The sequence below is a fragment of the Carcharhinus amblyrhynchos genome, chromosome 4 (assembly GCF_965287045.1).
Source record: "Carcharhinus amblyrhynchos chromosome 4, sCarAmb.v2.hapA, whole genome shotgun sequence".
In the NCBI taxonomy this organism is placed as follows: domain Eukaryota; kingdom Metazoa; phylum Chordata; class Chondrichthyes; order Carcharhiniformes; family Carcharhinidae; genus Carcharhinus; species Carcharhinus amblyrhynchos.
In genome coordinates, this window is record NC_137327.1 from 78776845 (window position 1) to 78798779 (window position 21935).

General features: G+C 41.9%; 1 protein-coding gene across 4 annotated transcripts in view; it reads left to right on the forward strand.

Annotated features, from left to right (window-relative positions):
- lnx2b (ligand of numb-protein X 2b) overlaps window positions 1-21935 on the forward strand; it is a 69357-nt gene that overhangs the window by 31742 nt on the left and 15680 nt on the right. For all 4 annotated transcript variants that reach the window (XM_080187398.1, XM_080187396.1, XM_080187397.1 and 1 more), the window contains 2 exons: window positions 15015-15205; window positions 21252-21448. In XM_080187398.1, coding sequence (XP_080043524.1) covers window positions 15015-15205; window positions 21252-21448 — 388 coding nt within the window. The remainder of the gene's footprint in view (window positions 1-15014; window positions 15206-21251; window positions 21449-21935) is intronic.

Below are 21935 nucleotides of genomic sequence, written 5' to 3' on the forward strand. Positions count from 1 at the left end.
AGCCCACACTTCTCTACAGTATAAACCTGCTTCTTTCTCTAGACATTTTATCTGGTGAATTGTTCTGATGAGTGCAAGACAAAAAACTTCGACAAAAGTATTTCTTTTTTCTCAGTAATATTCAAATTTATGTACCACCAAACAACAATGGTTAAAAATCTACTTTACTGACTAGCTTTACTCTCAAGTACAACATGACCCATCCCAAGACCAAATTTTGTGGTTCCAAATCAGGCGGATGATTATATGACTGAATTTATGGCATGAAACCACCCATAATTTTGTATTATAATGCCTGACTTGCATTGGACACCAGAAGAGCTTGTGTGGAAAATCTAAATGTTACATCAAGGTATTGAGAGTGTTGGAGGGTCAGAGGTGTTTCTGGGGCAGTCCAAAAAAGAACTTTGAGGGGACATAATTTTAAAAATAAGGAGTCTCCCATTTACCGCAGAGATGAGGAAGAATTTTTCTCTCAGGGGATGGTGAATCCTTGGAACTCTCTTTTGCAGTGATTGTTTGAGGCAAGATCGATGAACATTTTTAAGGCAGAGTTAGGGGTAGTCAGATTCTTCACCAAAAAGGGAGGCAAAGGTTATCGGGGTAGCTGGAAGGTTGAATAGAGGCCACAGTGAGATCAACCATGATCTTATTGAAGGCTGAAGCAGGCTCAAGGTGCCAAGTAGCCTACACCTACTCCTAATTTGTACGTTCACATGTATGTTGCTACTTTGTTCCTTGTTCAAATCCAATGCGCTAATGGTGGACGCAGAAAAGTAGTAGAAGTTTTCAGTTGTGGGCACTAGTTGTCCTTATGCAAGCACATAGTTCATCACCTTAAGTTGTATTATCCAAAGGATAAATTAATAACCTCAGTTTGAGAGTTGCAATACTCTGGATTGCTCATGCAATAAGATACTCTGAAATAGCAAAAATAACAGTTAGACACGGGGATAGTTAATAATGCATGATCTACTCTGTTCCTGTGTTTGATTTCTTTTCTAAGCCGTGTAAAACATGTGGTGCATGTACAATGTGATTTTTGTAAATTGTATACAGGAAAGTGGGGATTTTCAGACCTCACCGAGATGTGTTTCATGCAGCGGGATCTTCTGGTCCTGCCACAGTCAATAGTGCACCATTGTTGGGACCAGAAGCTCCCACCAGTGTGAACAGCCAGAAAATTCCGGCCAGTGATTTCCTCCCCTTCCTGTTTCTCTGTCCTTTTGACAAAGTATTAAATCCCTACAGGGTAAGAATGTTGTGCTTCAGTTGTACACTATCTTGAATGCTGAATGCAGTTTTGTCTCCTTGCTTCAGGAAGGATGTAAATGCATTGGAGGCAGTTCAGAGGATGTTTACTAGATTGATACCTGGAATGAGAGGGTTGCCTTCTGAGGATGGGCTGGATGAGCTGAACTTGCTTCAGCTAGAGTTCAGAAGAGTGAGGGGTGACTTAATTGAAATACATAAGATCCTGAATGGTTTTGATGAAATGGATGTGGAAAGGATGTTTCCACTAATGGGTGAGACCAGAACTAGGCTGCACTGTTGGGGTAAAGATGAGGCGAACTTTCTTTCTCTGAGGGAACTCAGATGGTGCTGGAGGCTGGGTCATTGCATATTTTAAAAACAGATCCTTTTAGAAGGGAATCTAAGTTATTGGTGAGGTGGGGGGTTAAATGAGAATATAAAATTTGAAATGCATCAGATCAATCATGATCCTAATGAATGGCAGAGCAGGCTCGAGGGGCCAAGTGACCTACTACTTCTATTCCCGCAGGTGCCAGGCATCATTTTAAAGGACTACCAATCACACACAATGCTCAACTTAAGTATGGCCATCGATTGACAGATGAGAAACATTAGCCATTTGAATTTGCTTAATGCTCAGTTTGAGCAGAATGGGATCAAACTCTTCTCAACTTATGGTCCTGAATCCTGCCTGAGGTTGACAAATTTAGCACAGGCTTCAAAAGAAATCCAGGGCTTTCTGGTCTGCATGGGTACATAGTCAGTAAATTAATGATACTGTTGACAGATAACTTTATATTTGCTATATCACGTAAGCAAGTGGAGAATTTTGGATTGTTGTCTTTGTGAACATTATTCTCATGTATTTTAAATATCCATGCCTACCACCTATTGGACTGTGTTAATGGCCATTGTGTTATGTTTGGGCATCACTGGCAATATCAGTCTTAATGGCCTGCCCCTAATTGTCCTTGAGAAAGTAGTGGTGAGATACCTTCTAGACTGGCTGCAGTCTATGTACATAGTAGGTTTCAAAATTTTGGCCCAGCAACGATGAAGGAACAGTGATAGAGTTACAAGTCAAGATAGATGTGTGCTGCAGAGGGGAACATGCTGGTGATGTTTCCATACAACTGCTATTCCTGCCCTTTTAGGGGGTAGAGATCCTGCAATTGGGAGATGCCATTGATGCACACTTGGCAAATTGCTGCAAATAATTGTAGATGGTACAAACTGCAGGCATGGTGTCCTGACGGTGGAGGGAGTGAATGTTTAAGGAGATGGATGAGATGCCAATCAAGCAGATTTGTCTTGAATGATATTGGGTTTTTCGACTATTGCTGGGAAGCTACACTCATCCAATCCAGTAGTGTGCATTCCATCATATTTCTGACCTGTGGTTTAAAGATAGCGGAAAGACTTTGGGAAGTCATGGTGACAATACAGAGCATTCAGCTTTTGCCTTGTTCTGATAGCTGCTGTACTTCTGTGACTGGTCTAGTTAAATTTCCTGTCAATGGTGACCCTCAGGATGTTGATGCTGGGGAATTCAGCAAGGGTAATGAATGTTAGGGTATGTTAAAGGGATCTTGTTAGATTCTTTCTTGTTGGAGATGATCATTTGGCCAGCACTTGTGTCTATTACTTGTCACTTATCAGCCCAATCCTCAGTGATGTCCAGGTCTTGCTGTATGCTCCATGGATTGCTTCAGGATCTGAGGAGTCATGAGTGGAACTGAACGATTCTTGTGCAATCGTAAACAAAGAGCCCACTCTTGACATTAATGAACCCCCCACCCCCATCATAATGAAACCGCTGTAGATAGTTGATCCTGAAATGGTGGCACAGTGGTTAGCACTGCTGCTGCTCAGCGGCAGGGACCCGGATTCGATTCCCGGCTTGTGGAATCTGCATGTTGTCCCCATGTCTGCGTGGGTTTCCTCCCACAGTCCAAAGATGTGCGGGTTACGTTGATTGGCCATGCTAAATTGTCCCTTTAGTGGCGGGGGGAACTAGGAAGGGTAAATGGATAGGGTTATGGGAATAGGGCTTGGGTGGGATTGTGATTGGTGCAGGCTCAGTGGGCTGAATGACCTCCTGCACTGTAGGAGTCTATAAAATGCTACCCTGAGGAACTCCAACAAGGATCTCTGGGTTATGAAGATTGGCTTCCAACAACCACAACTATCTTTCTTACCTTATTGAAACATATAAGATGATTAGAGGTTTAGACACGGTAGATAGTGATAGCCTTTTTCCTAGGATGGAGAAAGCTAGCACGAGGGGGCACGACTTTAAATTAAGGGGGGGTAGTTATAGGACTGATGTCAGGGGTAGGTTCTTTACCCAGAGGGTGGTGAGGGACTGGAATGCCCTGCCAGCTGCAGTTGTAAATGCGCCTAGTTTGGGGGCGTTTAAGAGATCTGTGGATAGGTTTATGGACGAAATGGGATTGGTTTAGATTAGTGGGTTAGTGTTTTTTTTTAAAAGCTGGTCGGCGCAACATCGTGGGCCGAAGGGCCTGTTCTGCGCTGTAATGTTCTATGTTCTATGTTCTTTGTGCTGGAGATGACTCCAGCCAATGAAGATTTTTTTTCCCTGAACCCCATTGACTTTAGTTTTATTAAATATCCTTGAAGCCACATTCTGTCAAATGCTGACTTGAGATCCAGAGCAGACATTCTTACCCTGCCTTTGAATTTTGTCAGAATTTGGACCAAGGCTGTAATGAAGTCTGGAGCAAGTGGCCATGGCCAAACCTAAACTCAGCATCAGGAAACAGGTTGCTATTAGTGCCACTTGATAATACTGTTGAAGACACCTTCATTAACTTTGCTGATGGGTAGTCATCGGTCAGATTGGATTTGTTTGCTTTCTTGCGGACATGATACACCTGTAAAATTTTTAGTTTTTGCCAGTATTATTGTTGTATTGAAACAACTTGGCTGGTTAGACAGCTAGTTCTGGAGCATTAGTCTTCAGCGTTGAAGCCAGGATGTTATCAGATCCTTTGGCCTTTCTTCAACCCCGTATTCTCGGCTGTTTCTTGATATCTCATGTGGTCTATTGTATTGTTATCATGATGGAGATCTCAGAATGAAATAGACTATCAACTTTGCATTTCTGGTTGGAGATGGTTGTGAATGCTTCAGCCTTTTGTGGAAAAGGTGCTCCTTCGTCAGTGAGGATGGGGATACTTGTAGAGCCTCCTTCTGTTTTGGTTGTTTAATTGTCTGTTACCATTCACAATTGGGTGTGGCAACACTGCAGAGCTTTGATCTGTCGGTTGTGGAATTGCTTAGCTCTATATGGCACGTTGCTTCTGCTGTTTAGAATGCATGTTCTGTGGATTCATCCAGCTGGGAATTTTTTTTGGCACATTGTGTGCTGCTTCTGGCAGTCTCTCCAGCAGTCCACATTGCATCGGATTCATCTGCTGATTTTGGTGGTCACAGTACAGTGAGGGATCTGCTGAGCTATGAAGTTACAAATTGTGGTCAATTTCTGCTGCCGCTGATGACTCATGTGGATGCCCTGCTTTGATCGGCGAATTCTGTTCCCAATCTATCTAGTTTTGCATGTTGTACTGCCACATGACATCATGGAGGGGATCTTCAGTGGAAAGACAAGACTTCATTTCCACGAGGACTGTGTGGTGATTGTTCTTACTAATACCAGCAGATTGTCCTTTAGAATGTTTCTATGCCCATGTTTGGCCTGATGCCATGAGACTTCGTTTGGGATTGGCATCAAGGTTGGGCATTCTTAGGGCTGAAGCTTCTTGATTGTACCAATGATGAATTCTGGTTTGATGATAGATAAGTCTGGTACATTGGCTAAAAGTATGATTCAGCAAGTATGACTTTTCTGTGGGGAAGCTTCTGCAAATTTTGATGCAAGTAACAGGCAGAATTCCTAGCGTGCAGGTCCAATGAGTTTGCACCGACTCTCCAACAGAACACCCATGTACCCTAATCTTAGGACACTAAGCGTGGCCAATCCACCTAACCTGCACATGTTTGGACTGTGGGAGGAAACCTGAACACCCAGAGGAAATCCACAGGGAGAATGTGCAAACTCAACACAGATAGCCACCCAAGGCTGAAATCGAACCCAGAAATCTGGTGCTGTAAGGCAGTAATGCTAACCACTGTGCCACCATACTGATGTTAGTGAGGAGGGGTTTCCAGGGTCAGCTGGGCTGGGTGTGCCTTTGCCATATCGCAAATTGATGCCTAACTTGATGGCGGGTATTTTGCATTTTAAAAATGTTCTTGTACTTTGCCATTGGTATGACAGTGACTTCTTTAACTGCTTCAAATGGCAGGTGGGATAAAGCCATGTTGTGGTCTGGAGTTACATTTAGACAGGTTTTTGGGTTCCCTTCTCTGAAAGACATTCGTAAACCAGATGGTGTTTCACTTAAATTGATTAGTTGTGTGGTCACTATTATTGATACTAACATTACTAGCCAGAGTTAATTTGAACTCCTGCCATGTACCATTGGTCCAATCCTCTGGAGTACTAGGTCAGTAATGTAAACTGCTATGCTGCTGCACCTGTGTGGTCAGCCAAGTCGACGCCGTCAAGGTTTTTGATGAACTGGGTGTCAACATTTCTGGCTGCAACTCTTGTTCCAATGACCTGACCTCCTTTAGATTTGGTGTATTTACAAGGCAGTGATGGGAGTGTTTGGACAATAGCATTTATAGTGGAAAGGTCTGTTGGTAAATAAGATGCTACCACGGCAGCTCTTGTTTCTGGAACAGCGTGGAGTTTAACCATGGGTTTAAGTTCAATAAGTTAATAATTAATGAGGTAGTCAAATAGGTGGAGTTAAACTGCTCAGCTGAAACATAAATATGTTTCAACATCACTGGATTTTCAATCTAGCATTGCAATTACGTGCCTTTTGGGTGGGGAGGCTGGGTGTGGAGGGAGGGGAGGTGTGATTGGGGAGGAGGGGGATGTCAGAAGATGCCATTGGGTAATTTTGCTTAGACCAGTTATAACTTCCTGTTGTGCTATAAATCCCTCCCCCTCTCCTCACAGGACTGCCGCCACCACCTTGTTGCTTGGGGAAGGGGGAGGTCAGGATTAAAGCATGTCTCAAAAATGCTTTTCCACAGCAGCTGGGGAGTGCAGCCCTGTACTCCTGCCTGGTGCGTGTCTTCTGACATGCGGAGATCTGCTTTCACACATAACACAATGAGGTCGCTGCAGTCTCTCCACTTTGGTTTGGCTTTGTAATAGTTTTGAAGGTGTCACGCAGAAACTGGACAGCTTAAATTAAAACTTGCAAGAACTGTGACCAGGGAAGGCCTTGTTTCCACCTGAGGCAGGAAGCTTTTTCCCAGGGCAGAAATGACAAAGGGTGCGCAAGTTCAAGATAAGGAGGGAAAGGTTCAGTAAAATGTGCACGGGAAGTTTTTTTACACACAGGGTGGTGGGGGCCTGGAATGTACTGCCAAGTGAGGTGCTCGAGGCAGACACATTAGCGCCATTTAAGATTTACCTGGATGGACACGTGAACAGACAGGGAACAGAGAGATAAAAGCGGTTGGTCTAGATAGGACAATGTGATCAGTGCAGGCTTGGTGGGCTGTAGGGCCTGTTCCTGTGCTGTACTGTTCTTTATTCTTTGAGGTCAGGTCGCTTTATATTGAGGAATTGCGAACAAAAAAAAATCCCGATTCAAATTCACTCCTTCGGTGGCCACTGAGATTTAACATTAATTCTTAGTTGCTACTCTTTATTTCTTCTGACACTTATTTCTAAATATCCTCTCTTTGTCTTGGCAAAGTCTCTTAATTACACATTGATCTACAATCTGCCTCTCCATGGAGCCTCTTCCCAGAGAATGCATTGAAGTATTTCCAAGTCTTACAGTGTTGATATACTACCTTTCCTTGCAATACATTCATAATCATGTGCACATTTACACTTTACCATTGTGTTTGTTGACATCCTAGCATTTCAGAGTCATTTAGCAGGATTAACAATGGGCCCTTTTGCTGGGGTTGCCATTTTGTGCCACCCCTAGATTTGGCACATTTCCAAATCAACTAGCAATTAGAAGATTAGATACACAAGGAAAAGAATTGGCTCATTTGGCTTGCTCCACACTTTCCAAGAATTACCCCCTAAGTTCAACTAAATTTACCCCTGCTATATCTCCCTGTTGTCAGCAATATCATTCTTTGCAAGATTATGGAAGCATTTATTCTTTAAATGCAAAACATATTTTTTCTTTGGAAACATATCCAAAACTTCCTCATAAATAATAGCAACTTCTTGAGGGAAGTTCAACAGACTTCTCTAAAGTGTCCTTTGCAAACCCTTACTCTGGCTGCTGTGCACTAACAGTACGAGGGTGTGGGCCGCTGAGTCTATGTTCACATCCACAGAGAGACTCAGCAAGAGGAGCTCCGTTGGAGCCTTAGATTGTGGAGCACACTAGGGATTATGGGTGAGAACAGGATTGGCTGAGCAGTTCCAGATATTTTTTCTCCCAACACTTTTCGCTATATCCCCGAACGATCAGTTTATGTAAGCAGACAGAGTCTCCCATGAAGTAGTAGTTGTGCATTTATACTCTTGGGGCCCAATTTTACCATCGCGTCACGCCCGTTTTCAGGCCCGACAACTTGGTAAAGATGGGTGTGAGGTGGGTAGTGTGATCTGCACCGGCCTTATGCCAATTTCCCCCATTACCAAGGTCTGAAAATGGCCACAGTTGGCACTGTGCCCAAAACTGGTGTGATGGCCATTTAAATGGGCTGCATGCCCAATTTTACCGGCACTTCCTCCTTTACCACTGTGTTCGCCCATCCAGAATCGGCATGAAACAGACATGTTCATATAAGTTCAATTCAGGCATTCCAGTTAATGAGGAGGTAAGTGCCAAGTGCCCAACAGCTCTCTGTTTGAGATTGGTGGGGGGAAGAGGGAGGGTGAATCATTCTGCCTGACATTGGGAGGGACCTGTGATGGGGGGGATAAGGGGGTCAGTAATATCTGGGGGTATGGCAACATCTGTGGGAGCTGGGGAAGGCATTATCCAGCCCAGGAGAATTGTGGCAGCAGAGCAGCGTTCTGTCTTTTTTCTGCACAGGCGCAGTTGGAGGTACCAATTGGAGCTGTAGGGCTTCAGGTGCATTAAGCCCCACCCACAGGCTTCTGCAGTGCAATTCGGACTCGCTGATATTTTTCAAGCAGAGTGCATACGGAGGTGCCTCAGAACAGGTCTAAAAGTCAGATCTGAAACACTCCCAGTTTCAAGCCTGCCCAGCACTTAGAATCAAAATAGTAAAATAGGGCCCTTAATGTCAATACTACACAGGGTTTATAGTGAATCGTTTGTTTTAATCATGTATGCCCGCTACATTCTCAATACTTAGTATTAATTCAAGGTGATTATCTGCTTTAACCATTAGCAATGGAGTAAAATGTATAAATACTGAAAGCACAATATTTTTTAAAAATCAAGATTGGTTTGAGGGGATAAAATATCCTTTTTCAGAATGCAAATCTTGCACAAATGTTTGGATAAAACCGTTTTTCTCAGATTATGTGATGGATGCAAATTTGTGTGTGGATAATAGATACATTAACAATTGAATGAAATTCAGGCCTCGGGATGAAATGAAAATGATTATCTTTGCATAGCACCATTAACCTGAGGACATGTAAAACCTCCTTACAGTCAATTAAGTCACTGTTGAAATTAAGGAACGAAATAACACTGCAAGTTTCTACCAGCAGCAGTGAGATAAATTACCAGATAATGTTTGAATGTTATTGCTAACATCTGTCTCCTGCTATGCCAACATCTTGTGTTTCTATTGTGTCACTATCAGTCCTTTCCACTTCAAAATCACACTATGCTTGTGACACAGCTGAAGAGTCAGCCCATGGTATTAGATATATATCCTTTGAGTTCCAAACCCACATATCTGTGAAGTTGATTTCAATCTTCCTGCAATAATTGTAAAATACTACTTTGTATATATCTCTCTAAATTCAAGTATCTGCTAGTTCAATTAAGCATTTATCTCTTCTCAATATTGGTATCATGTTGTATGGTGGGGTCAGTTCCACCCATCCAATGATAATGACCAGCATGTGCTTATCTCTTTGTCATTTACCTCCTATTTGATTATTGATCAGGTGTTTCTATAATCATTTGATAGTGATACCAATAACTTGAACAGCTCAAAAAGGTGTTTGAGAATCCAGTGTATGTGCCCACTTTCTTGCGGGCAAGTAGGAATGGGCAGTAAATAGCCAGCGATGCTGACATTCCATGAACTAATTTTTTTTTTAAGAAGTGTATTCCACTCAAAAGGAAGCTGTTAGCTGATGACTTAACAGGTCTGCAACATAGTCACAAGGTAAACAAATGGTGGTGATGTTGAATCTTTTTTGTTATCCCAATTGTACCATGAGAGGCAGAGGAATAAAGTTACGGTTTTTGGTCTCCTAAATGGGACACTAAGCCCAGAGAAACCATTTTATTGCAGCAGGGTGATCGTAGTACCATAAGGAACCACTTGAGTTAATGAATAGAAGGCACTTTTACACTGCTTACATCCTGTTCCAATTTGAGGACAGAAGCTACTTGGCTCTAATTCCCCCATCTTTACCTCTGGGCTAGATGCTGATCATATAATGCTCCATGAAGCGATTGTTTAATGAATGTAAATAGAAAGAACGTTTGTCACTGTGTTCAGTGAATCCCACTCTCTTAACATAACAGCACATTGAGAAACCCGTGTTGTATAAATCCACATTTCCCCAAACTGGCAACACTAACATTAAGCCCTTTATTCTGTCAAGTGCACAGCACTGGCTGAACACTGTGTCATGATGTGGATGTGCCGGTGTTGGACTGGGGTAAACACAATAAAAAGTCTGACAACACCAGGTTTAAGTCCAACCGATTTATTTGATAGTACACTCACTAGCTTTCAGGTTAGTCCCTTCGCCATTCACCTGATGAAGGGACTAACCTGAAAGCTAGTGAGCGTACTATCAAATAAATCAGTTGGACTTAAACCTGGTGTTGTCAGACTTTTTATTGTTAGCACTATGTCACCAGTGACACTCCTTTTATACATAAAAAAGGCGTACAAGTGTCGCATTATGTCTGTAAACCTATTGATTTGTGTTGTCTCTAGTGTAAGGATACCAGTTAGTCCAGATAATCCTGGTGACAGCATTGCCGTGTGTCTCTAATTGCTGCCGTTCAGGATTTTTTGCATGTGTGCAGTACAATAAAAGCTACCAGGAACTGGCTGTCCTTCAAACGAAATAAGATAAACAACTTGGATGATGTTGGGGCTGAGCCAGTCATCAACCTTAGCGTGTGACCTAGCCATTGGCAATTTCATGTTAGTTTCTGTTTGTCTCTTCGAGTGTTAGTTGCCCCCAGTGAAGGCACAATTAAAAGAAAATCTCCATAACTTTGAGTTCGGTTGAAAAGAGATTGCATTCAGCCCCACCCAGTGATATAAGTAGGGCTAATTCTTTCCTCACTGAGCCTAAAGTTACACTGCTGCTAATATTGAAATGTGAATTCTTTTTATGTTTGAAATATCATCTTACTGGAAAAAATAGAATCCACAGACAAATGAATACAAATTGGTATATTTTAAAAGTAGCATGGAAATGTTAAGTATTCACACTTGGTTATTATTTGTGAACATGCCAATAATCTGATGGGACAACAGCAACTTGCATTTATGTAATGACACCAAGCCGCAGAGATAGTATAAGGGTAAATGGTCATACTACCATATGAACATGTGAATTAGGAGTAGATCACTCAGCCCCTCAAGCCTGTTTCATCATTTAATAAGATCATGGCTGATCCGATTAGTACTTCAGCGCCAAATTCCAATCTATTCCTGATAATCTTTCATCCCCTTGCTTATCAAGAATCAACTACCTCTGCCTTAAAATATCCAAAGACTCTGCTTCCACTGCTTTTTGAGGAAGTAAGTTCCAGAGACTCTCGACTTCAGAGGAGAAAATTCTCCTCTTCACCTGAAATGGGCAATCTCTTATTTTTAAACAATGATTTCTAGTCTCAATTCTCCCACAAGAAGAAACTTCTTTTCCACCTTGTCGAGACCTCTCAGGATATTGCATGTTTCAATTAAGCCGTCTCTTGCTCTTTTAAACTCCAGTAGATACAGGCCTAGTCTGTCCATCCTTCCCTCATAAGATAACCCTCCCATTCCAGGTATTAGTCTAGTAAACATTCCACGAACTGTTGTCTACGTGTTTACATCCATCCTTAAAGAAAGAGACCAATACTGTACACGTCACCCCACATGTGATTTCACCAATGCCCTTTATAACTGAAGCATAACTCTACTTTTGTATTCAATTACTCTCACAAATTATAACATTCTATTAGCTTTTTAAATAGTTTTCTTTATCTGCATACAATTCTTTTGTGATTCATACACTAGGATATCCAGATCCCTCTGCATTTCAGAGCTCTGCAATCTTTCATCATTTAGATACTATACCTCCTTTTCATTCTTCCTGCCAAAATGGACAGTTTCACATTTTCTGACATTATACTCTATTTGGCAGACCTTTACCCACTTGCTTATCCTTTCTATATCCCTTTGTCACCTCCTTGCATGTTCATTGCCTACCTATCTTCCCATCATCAGCAAATTTAGCAACTCTTCCTCAGTCCTTTCATCCAGGTGATTTATATAAACTGATCCTTGTGGCATACTGCTTGTCATCTGTCAACCAAAAAATGGCCCATTTATGTCCACTCTCTATTTCCTATTAACTAGTCAGTCTCCTATCCATTTCAGTATGTTGTCCCCTATACAATGAGATTTTATTTTCTGCAATAATCTTTGATGTGGCACCTTATCAGCTACCTTCTGGAAATCGGTAGAGTACATTCATTGTTTTCCCCTTTTTTATCCACAGCAATTGTTACTTCAAAAAACTCCAGTATATCAGTTGAATATTATTTCCCTTTCACAAAACCGTGTTGATTCAAGTGCCCTGCTATAACATCTTTAATAATAGCTTCTAACGTTTTCTCTATGGCAGTTGTTAAGCTAACTGGCCTGTAGTTTTCTGCTTTCTATCTCCCTCCCTTTTATTAAATAAAAGAATTACATTCTCCGTTTTTCAATCTAACAGAATCTTCCTGAATTTTGGAAAATTAACACCAATGCAGGAACTATCTCACTTGGAACTTCTTTTAAGACCCTGGGATGAAGTTCTCCAGGGCCTGAGGTCTTGTCAGCCTGTAGCTCCAACAATTTGCTCAGCACCGCTTTTGAGTGGTTGTAATTTTCTTGAATTCCTCCTTCTCTTCCATTTCCTGATTAACAGCTATTTCTGAAGTGTTACTTGTATCCTTGAACCTGAAGACCTAATACAAAATGTTAGGTTCATCTGCATTCTCCTTATTTACCACTGTTAATTCCCTAGACTCACTCTCTGTAGGATCAAGGCTCACTTTGCTACTGCTTTTTTAAACTTTTTAAAATATCTTTTGCTACCTGTCTTTATGGCCAAAAGATTGATCAAAGGTAACTTTTAAGGAGCGTCCTAAAGGAAGAAAGATGTTTATGGAGATAGTCCCAGACGTCACCAGTTGAAGGATAGCCATTGGTATTAGAATGATTAAAATTAGAGATACTCAACACTCTAAATGAGTGCTAGAGGAGATAACAGGGACAGAGCAGGATGAGGGCTGATTTATAAACAAGGAAAAAAAATTAAAATCAAGGTATTGTTTGATCAGGTGCCAATGTGGATCAGACAATTGCAATTGAGGGAGGGTTCAACTAATGATAAAAGAACCTTTCAAACTTCCTCAAACTTGGAAAAATCTACTAGAGTTGATCTGCTGTGTACTGTACAGCATAGATATTGATTCCCTAATTTTATTCGTGGATAGATTAATGTTAACACCACTTTCCATTTTCAAAAGGCATGTATTGTTGCATATTGATTTGAACCTTGTGACTAACTGAAAAATTCACTGGAGAGAGTTTGCCAAATTATAAAGCAACTCTCGTTAATCCTTAATCAGCTTACCATCACTTTTTATTAATTCTCCAACTGATTTTGTTTTTATATTTAGTGAATGCTGTTGAGTTTCTATTTAGGGAAAATACCAATCTGATTTTGCATTAAGGGAGGGAGGGTGTGGGCCTGCGTTTGTTATTTTTGAACAAATTTTTCTGTGGTTAGCAGTTTACACCAGGATATCAAATGGAATTGGGCGGTGTCTCTAAGGGCTGAGTTTAATGGAGTCGATGAGTAATTTTACGCTCAATATTTTTCTGTCTTTCACCTTGTCACTCTGCTGTAGGTATTGGAAAGTGATGAGTTGGTTTAATAGTCAGGAGGTGATGAGTTTGATTACATGATCAGTGTTGCACTGAGGGAGTGCTTCATTGTTGGATGTGTGGGATCTTTTTGGATGAAGTGTTGATTTGAGGCTCTGCCTGTTTATATTCTATCAGTTTCCTTGGAAGCTGTGCAGATGTTAGCAGCAATCTGGAATGTACCTTACAGTGCAATAAACAGACCATGCACAGCCAACCCTCCCTCCAAGATGCAAGTGTATGTGGATGCACAGCAGCCTTGAATGTCCCTTCCTGTTTAATAAATGAGTTACCCACAACAAAGAGTACAGGGAACGTTAGATCCCATGGCACGAGCCAAAGAGCATGGGAATTTTCTTAATGCCTGATATTTATCTTTCAACCAGTGTTAAAAGTCATTATCCCATTGATTTTTTATTGGACTTTGAGCATAGATTGGCAGTGATGGTTGCCTGAAAAAAAATGATGTAATTCATTGACTGAACACTTTGACACCCTGAAGATATGAAGGCACTACATAAATGCAAAAGGTTTTGAAACTGGGATTTTAGTGATCATCTTACTTCTGTTTTAACTGGTGCTGGGCGTTCTGACAGCACAGTCTCCCAAAAATTGTACATAATGTATTTTGATCATATCTGCTAAAAACGTGCAGTAATATCAGTGAAAATGCTGCAGTTTTTTAGATTTCTGCGCAGACCTTTGGAAGTCAGCGGAGTGAACGAGGGGCGCCATGGGGAATGAGACTCAGTGGAGCGCCTTAAGTGTGTCAGTATTCACAAATCATCCCTGGAATGTGTTGGTCTTTTCCAAAAGTGGAGTCCCTGGGTATGTGATGGAACTAGCAGATGCTCCCACAGGGGGGGAAGAAAAACTTTTGAAAACTACAGTAATGTTTCAGGAGCAGGCAAATTTGACTTTCAGATCTTGCATGAGAAGTTTTTTTTAAAATTCATTTGTGGGACATGGGCATCACTGGCTGGCCAGCATTTTATTGCCCATCCCCAGCTACCAGGTACAGTTGAGGGTCAATCACGTTGATGTGGCTCTGGAATCACATGTAAGCCAAACCAGGTGAAGATGGCAGATTTCCTTCCCTAAAGGACATTAGTGAACCCAGTTGGGTTTTTTCAACAATGGTTTCACAGTCATCGGTAGATTCTTAATTCCAGATTTTCTTTAATTTAAGTTCTACCATCTGCTGCGATGGGATTCGAACCCAGGTCTCCAGGATATTAGCTGAGTTTCAGGATTAATAGTCTAGCAACAATACCACTGGACCATTTGCCTCTGCAGTTCATGTGGATTGTAGCAGTCTTGTGGTCCTGATCACAATTTCTCTTGTTTAACACAGTGATGGTCTTTTGATTTTTCTTTAGATGCCCTGGTGTGACAAAATACCGAGCGAAAATTGAAAACAAGGCACAATCCAGTTTGAAGCCAAACCAAGACAGTGTGCCAAATGGTGCAACAATAGCTGCGGAAGGTTCGGCTGCAGCAGCTCTTTCACTCCGCACAGCTGAGCCTGGACTTGTTAACCCTGCCTTTGAAGAAGATCGTGAAGAAGACGGTAATAATCTGCCTGCTCTGCGTAAAATTGGAAACAGCCACCTTTGCAGAAAGCTGCGTTCTGGTTTAAACAAAATTGTACCTCGCCGACTGACGAGCAGTGGAGGTCCATTTCTATTAGAGTTCAGCATTTTTAAAGTCAATATTTCATTCCTGGGTTACATGCCTCTTGAGTTCGGTTTCTGCTCGTCATGTCCTGAGCTGCCAGTGGAAAGTTTATCAATTAAATTCAGTCCCAACTGGAAAACCATCCATCATATCTAAAATAGCAGCTCATGATTTCAAATATGGCAAGGACTGTTTGAAATTGAACTAAAATTATTAAATAAAAACGTAACATGGAGCAATTTGAAAGGCCTAATCTGATCAATGCATTTTAGACGGTGGTTAATAATCTCTCTGAATTTCACAGCTTTAATTAGTGACATCAATTGGATCATTGTCATATTAAAATAAAGTTTATTTGTTAGCCAAAAGTAAGGCTTACATTAACACTGCAATGAAGTTCCAGTGAGATTTCCCTAGTCGCCACAATCTGGCGCCTGTTTGGGTCACTGTACCTAACCAGCACAACTTGAATGCGGGAGGAAACCGGAGCACCCGGAGGAAATCCACGCAGACGTGGGAGAATGTGCAGACTCCGCACAGATAATAATCTGAGCCGGGAATCGAACCTGGGTCCCTGGTGCTATGAGACAGGAGTACTAACCCCAGTGCTACTGTGCCACCCATTATGCATCTAATTCATAGAATCCCTACAGTGCAGAAAGAGGCCATTGGGTCTACTGACAACAACCACACCCCAGGTCCTTCTCCACATCCCCACACGTTTACTCCGCTAATTCCTCTAACCTACACATCCCAGGACATCATGGGCAATTTAGCATGGCCAATCAGCCTAACCCACACATCTTTGGACTGTGCGAGAAAACCCATGCAGACACAGGGAGAATGTACAAACTCTGCACAGAGTGACCTAAAGTGGGAATTGAACCCAGCTCCCTGGAGCTGTGAGGCAGCAGTGCTAACCACTGTGCTACCCTAATTATTTTTATATAATTTGTAGAATCAGTTTTTATGTCCTTCGCCACCTCTCTTCCTTCCTCAGCTCTCCAACTTTGTATTGACATCTCCAGAAGTCAATTATGTTGACTTTAAGTTGTGCAGGCAAGCTATTAAATGAACAAAATTGACAAATAAGTGATGGCTGAGTGAGGACAGATGGTTGAAAATTAAATAAATGGTTGGGCATAAAATAGAAATTGGGCTTCAGGAGGAATGGACTAACTATTTTATTTATTAAATTATTGACTGTTTCAGTAACATGTGGACCAGTGAAGTCAATCATTTAAATAGCTAGTCATTCAAGAAATAATGAATAGATGAATGAAATGATGAGCAGCTTAGAAATAAGTTCAGGTGACGGGAACATAATTTGCAGCAACAATTAGCCTTTCCTCTGGCCCTACTGTGTCTCTACCCCTTCTTCCATCCACTTGCAACCATCCCCTCTTTCTCTTCCCTTTTCTTTTCTCGCCCTTCTCTTTTTCCCTCCCACTGCTCACCACATATTAAAACACCGGAAGTTCCCCAAATACTAACTATCCACAGCATCCCTTAGTCCTCAACTATTCATTATACTCTCTTAACTGTTCACTGCTATTGCTATGAGAGAGTTGGGAGCAGTGTATGCCACAATATTCTGTAGCTGTGTAAATTTGTACAGAAATCAGGCATTCAACAACTTTCCAACCAAACATATCCACCATTATGTTTTATACTATGCAGCCCCTACTACCGTTTCTAGTTATTTATATAACTTAAGTTTGAGTATCAGCAAGGCCAATGGATTATTACTGGTTTTGGAGTCCTTGACAATTGAAGCCTTGTGGGTCCAAGAACCAGTCAGAGGTTAGGAATTCTGCAGTGACTAACTCGCCTCCTGACTCCCCAAAGCCTGTCCACCATTTAGAAGGCACAGCTCAGGAGTGCAATGAAATACTCTCCACACACCTGGATGAATGCAGCTTCAACAACATTCAAGAAGCACAGTGGCACCCAGGAGAAAGCAATCTGCTTGACTGGCACCCCACCCACTACCATGAACATCCACTCTCTCCACCATTGACACACAGTGACATCTGTGTGGATGCAGTGCAGCTGTTCACCAAAACTCCTTAGACAGGAACTACCACCTAGTAGGACAAGGGCAGCAGGTGCATAGGAGCACTCAAATAGTTTTAAAAAAAATGTCAGCTTCCAACCAAAGAGTGCACACCAGTTTATGAATTATTTGGTTGGGTGGGTGTTCCCCCTCCAAGCGACTCACCATCTTGACTTGGAACTATATTGCCATTCCTTCACTGTCCCTATGTCAAAATCCTGGAACTCCCTCCCAATGGCACTGCGGGTGTACCTACACCACATGAACTGTAGCAGTTCAAGAAATCAGTTCACCACCACCTTAAGGTTGGACAGTAAAAATGCTGGCCAAGCCAACAATGCCAATGCCCTATGAATGAATTAAAAAAAAGACTATAATATGTTAAAAGATAAAGTCACCATTGTCCCAAATGACCATAATTGGGTGATGATTTTAACCAGAGTACCACCGCACTTCCAGTGAGGGGCAAGGTTGAGAAGTTGGACCTTTTTGAATAACCTCAACTGGTATGGGAATTGAACCCACACTATTGGCATCACTCTGCAACACTGACCAGCTGTCCAGCCAACTGAGCTAAATTGTTTGGATATTTCTACACCATAGGCTCACCTTCAATGCAAGTTTGATATGGACTTTCCCATTGATATATGGGTCCTATGTGACATTGGATCATTTTATAATTGCTTCCTTGTGGGTTTGGGCCCCCAGCACACAACTGCTTCCAATTAGGTTTTTTTTTTACTGTTCATCTAACAGCTATACACACTTAGAAATGAGTTCTGTTTGGCATGAGGTGTTGTAATGTTCCTTTCCTACTGCCAATATTGTTTAGCCCAAAATAAATAAGATTTTAAAAGAAGTATCAGAATTTAAAGTGCACATGATCTAATCAGCATAAGAAGTAGCATTTGTGCACACTTAAAATGTGTTTTAGTCCATTTTAATCATGTGAACATTTGGGATCATTTTAACTTTTATCGCTGGATGAAAGCAGGAATTTCCATACCCGATTACATGTTTTTCAAATATGGATGAAAAAACTCAAGAAGAAAAATGCAAGAATTTAATGAGCTTGTGCTTTAATAACCTTTTCACTTTCTCATTTAAAGTATTTAAAATACTTTATGGGACAGCACAGTGGTTAGCGCTGCTGCCTCACAGTGCCAGGGACCCAGGTTCGATTCCCGGCGTAGGTCTATGCGTTCTTCCTGTGTCTGCATGGGTTCCTCTGGCTCTTCCAGTGTCTTGGTCATGCTAAATTCTCCCTCTATATACCTAAACGTGTGGTGAATACAGGATTTTCATGGCAACTTCATTGCAGTGTTAATGTTTGCCTACTTGTGAAACTAATCTTTATTTCAAAAGTGTGCACAGATTGCAAAGTGCAGATATTAACATTTACAAATTTTTGAAACTTTCTAGACAGATGGATCAACATTTCTGTACAGTTTCATGGGACATGAAGTGGGTTAAAACTGTTGCTTTTAGCAGGATTTTCCCTAGCAGTGCTGAGAATATAAGCCACCCAACTCATACAAAGCAACTCATTCTTAGGTGTTTGCTTGCTGCAGGATGACCCTAATGGAGGTTTAGTTAGTTCAAACAGACTGGGAGGGCAACGCCTGTGAAAGGCAAACACTAGTGATTTAGCACATGTGTGGCAAACCCGTAATGTGTGAAAATTGGAGTCACAAGATTTGGATGCTTTTGGAATGAGCGTATTCCATGGTCTTCAGGGAGTCATGCTGCCTCTCCACCACCGCCACCTCTAGCTCCTCCTCATCCTCATCCTCCTCCTCCCCACGCCACCCCCCCACCCCCACCCCAATAGATTGTCATGTGTTTTGATAAAAGAGCCTGATGAAGGATGTAAGTTATAAAGTGAGCCTCAATATTAACTGATGGTATATCTACAGTGCAGAAGGAGGCCATTTGGCCAATCAAGCTTGCACTGACAACAATCCCGCCCAGGTCTGATCCCCATAACTGCATGTATTTATTCTGCTAATCCCCCGAGCTCTAAGGAGCAATTTAGCAGGGCCAATCAACCCAATCTGTACGTCTACTCAATGTGGGAACGATACCAGGGGCACAATTTTACCATCTGTTCACACCACACTCCTGCTGTAGCGAAATTGGAGAATTAGGTGGCAAGCCAAATCCCTGTTCACTGCAGTAGGATTGATAAATCCCGCTGGCGTAAACGGTCAGAAAATTCCGGCCTAGATGTTGGAAAACTCAATTTTTTAGCAATGATATCCCTTTGATCTTGATTGTACCAAGAAAAAATCCCCACGGCGGTGGGATCTTTCAGTAGTCCTGCTCTATGCGGCACAATGGTTAGCACTGCTGCCTCACAGCACCAGAGACCTGGGTTCAATTCCTGGCTTGGGTCACTATCTGGGTTTCCTCTGGTTGCTCCGGTTTCCTCCCACAGTCCAAAGATGTGCGGGTTAGATGGATTGGCCTTGCTCAATTGCTCCTCAGTTTCAGGGGGACTAGCTGGGGTAAATGCATGGGGTTATGGTGATGGGGCCTGGCTGGGATTGTAGTCGGTGCAGACCCAACAGGCCACATGGCCTCCTGCACTGTAGGATTTTATGAACCTCTAGTTTCTACAAACTTAATTAAATGTTAAGTCAGGCATGGAGGAAATCCAAAGTGGAGGCCAGTGAAAGTGTGGTATCGGATCATCTTCAGCAAGGCCCTATGAAAGCTTTGCACCACTCATCTGGATTCCCATGCAACCTTGAATGGGAAAGTGAATACTGTCTACTGTCTCCTCTTTGATAGAATGATTCCATTGTGCTGTACTCAGCAACTGATATGAGTCCATGCTATGTGTATGGGCAATACATTCATGGCAATTTTTTAAGAAATGTTCAGAATTATTTTCTTCATGCTGTTGGCAGTTCTTTCGTAAGATCAAGTACTGCCACATTTTGGAAATCAAAAACAAAAAGGAAAAATGCTGAAAGCACGCAACATTTTCTGCTTTTGTCAAAGGATTATACCTACAATACTCAAATAATATATTGAGTGGCACAGTGGTTAGCAATGCCTCACAGTGCCAGGGACCCAGGTTCAATTCCTTGCTTGGGTGACTGTCTTTGAAGAGTTTGCATGTTTTCTCTGTGTCTGCGTGGGTTTCCTCCAGGTGCTCTGGTTTCCTCCCACAGTCTGAAAGACATGCTGGTTAGATACATTGGCTGTGCTAAATTCTCCCTTGGAGTACCCGAACAGGTGCTGGATTGTGGCAACTAGGGGATTTTCATGGTAACGTTATTGTAGTGTTAATGTAAGCCTACTTGTGGTACTAATAAATAAACTTTAAAACTTCCAGAAATGAACAGTGCCAAATTGAGAGACTGGAAACAGAAGCTGATCTCATTCCCCCCATGTCTGCTTGGGTTTCCTCCAGGTACTCCACTCCGCCACCACCTCCTCACCCCACACACACACACACACTCGAAAGATATATGGGTTAGGTTGATTGACCATGCTAAATTGTCCCTTAGTATCGGGGGCCTAGCAGGATAAATATGTGGGGTTAAATGAATAAGACCTGGGTAGGATTGTTGTCGGTGCAGACTCGATGGGCTGAATGGCCTCCCTCTGCACTGTTAGGGATGCTATGATTCTATTCTATGATTCTAATTGGGCTAATTACTCTGGGCCAACTGAGGATGTGAAAGGTGCCGTATGCCTTTGCTAATTGCTTTCATTTCTGGAATAGGTATCATTCACAATCCTCGTCCTACCCTATAACTTGTCCTGAAAATAATGTTGGAAACAACGGATCAGTTTAAGCTGTGATTAATTCTGGCTCTGCAATCATTTGTTGTTCTTGAATGAAACTGAAGCGATTTTCTTTTTGTTGCAGACTTACCTCGCCTGTCCAGCCTCTTGGCAGAAACAACTGTTGTAGAAATTCATCGCGCGGACCCTCAGGAAGAGCTGGGAATTCAAATAGTTGGGGGTAAAGATACGCCGCTGTGTAACATTGTGATTCAGGAGATTCTTCGTGACAGCGTTGTGGCTAGAAATGGAAAGCTTGCACCTGGAGACCATATAACAGAGGTAACTGGCTTGCCACCAGTAGTGCAGCTTCTAATACAATGTACAACCTTACCTGTTAAGTCTAAGGTATTGCTCTTTTTACTTATTGACTGAGGCTGGTTGTTTGTGCAATATTGGGTTTTAAAGTATCAAGCATTTTCAAAAAAAAATCACTAGCCATTCAGGGAAGTGGAGGGAAGGGAAGGTTCACTGTTGGGAATGCAGTTCAAGGATACCACAGATTAATGGAATCTTTCTTTTATGATTGCTGTGAAGATCCTGCATGGAATGGGTCCAAAAAGGCTTGGCTTGGCTTCCTACTTTTGTGGCTTTTTATATCAAATGCTCAATCTGCCCTAATAAGCCTTCCACCAAATCTTAGGATACAAACATCTCCTGTATTGCTCCTTTCACTTTCAATACAGTTTGAACTGATACCATTGGCTGTTTTGTATAGACTATGTTATTAATGAGACCAGGATGGATGGCACAGTGGTTAGCACTGCTG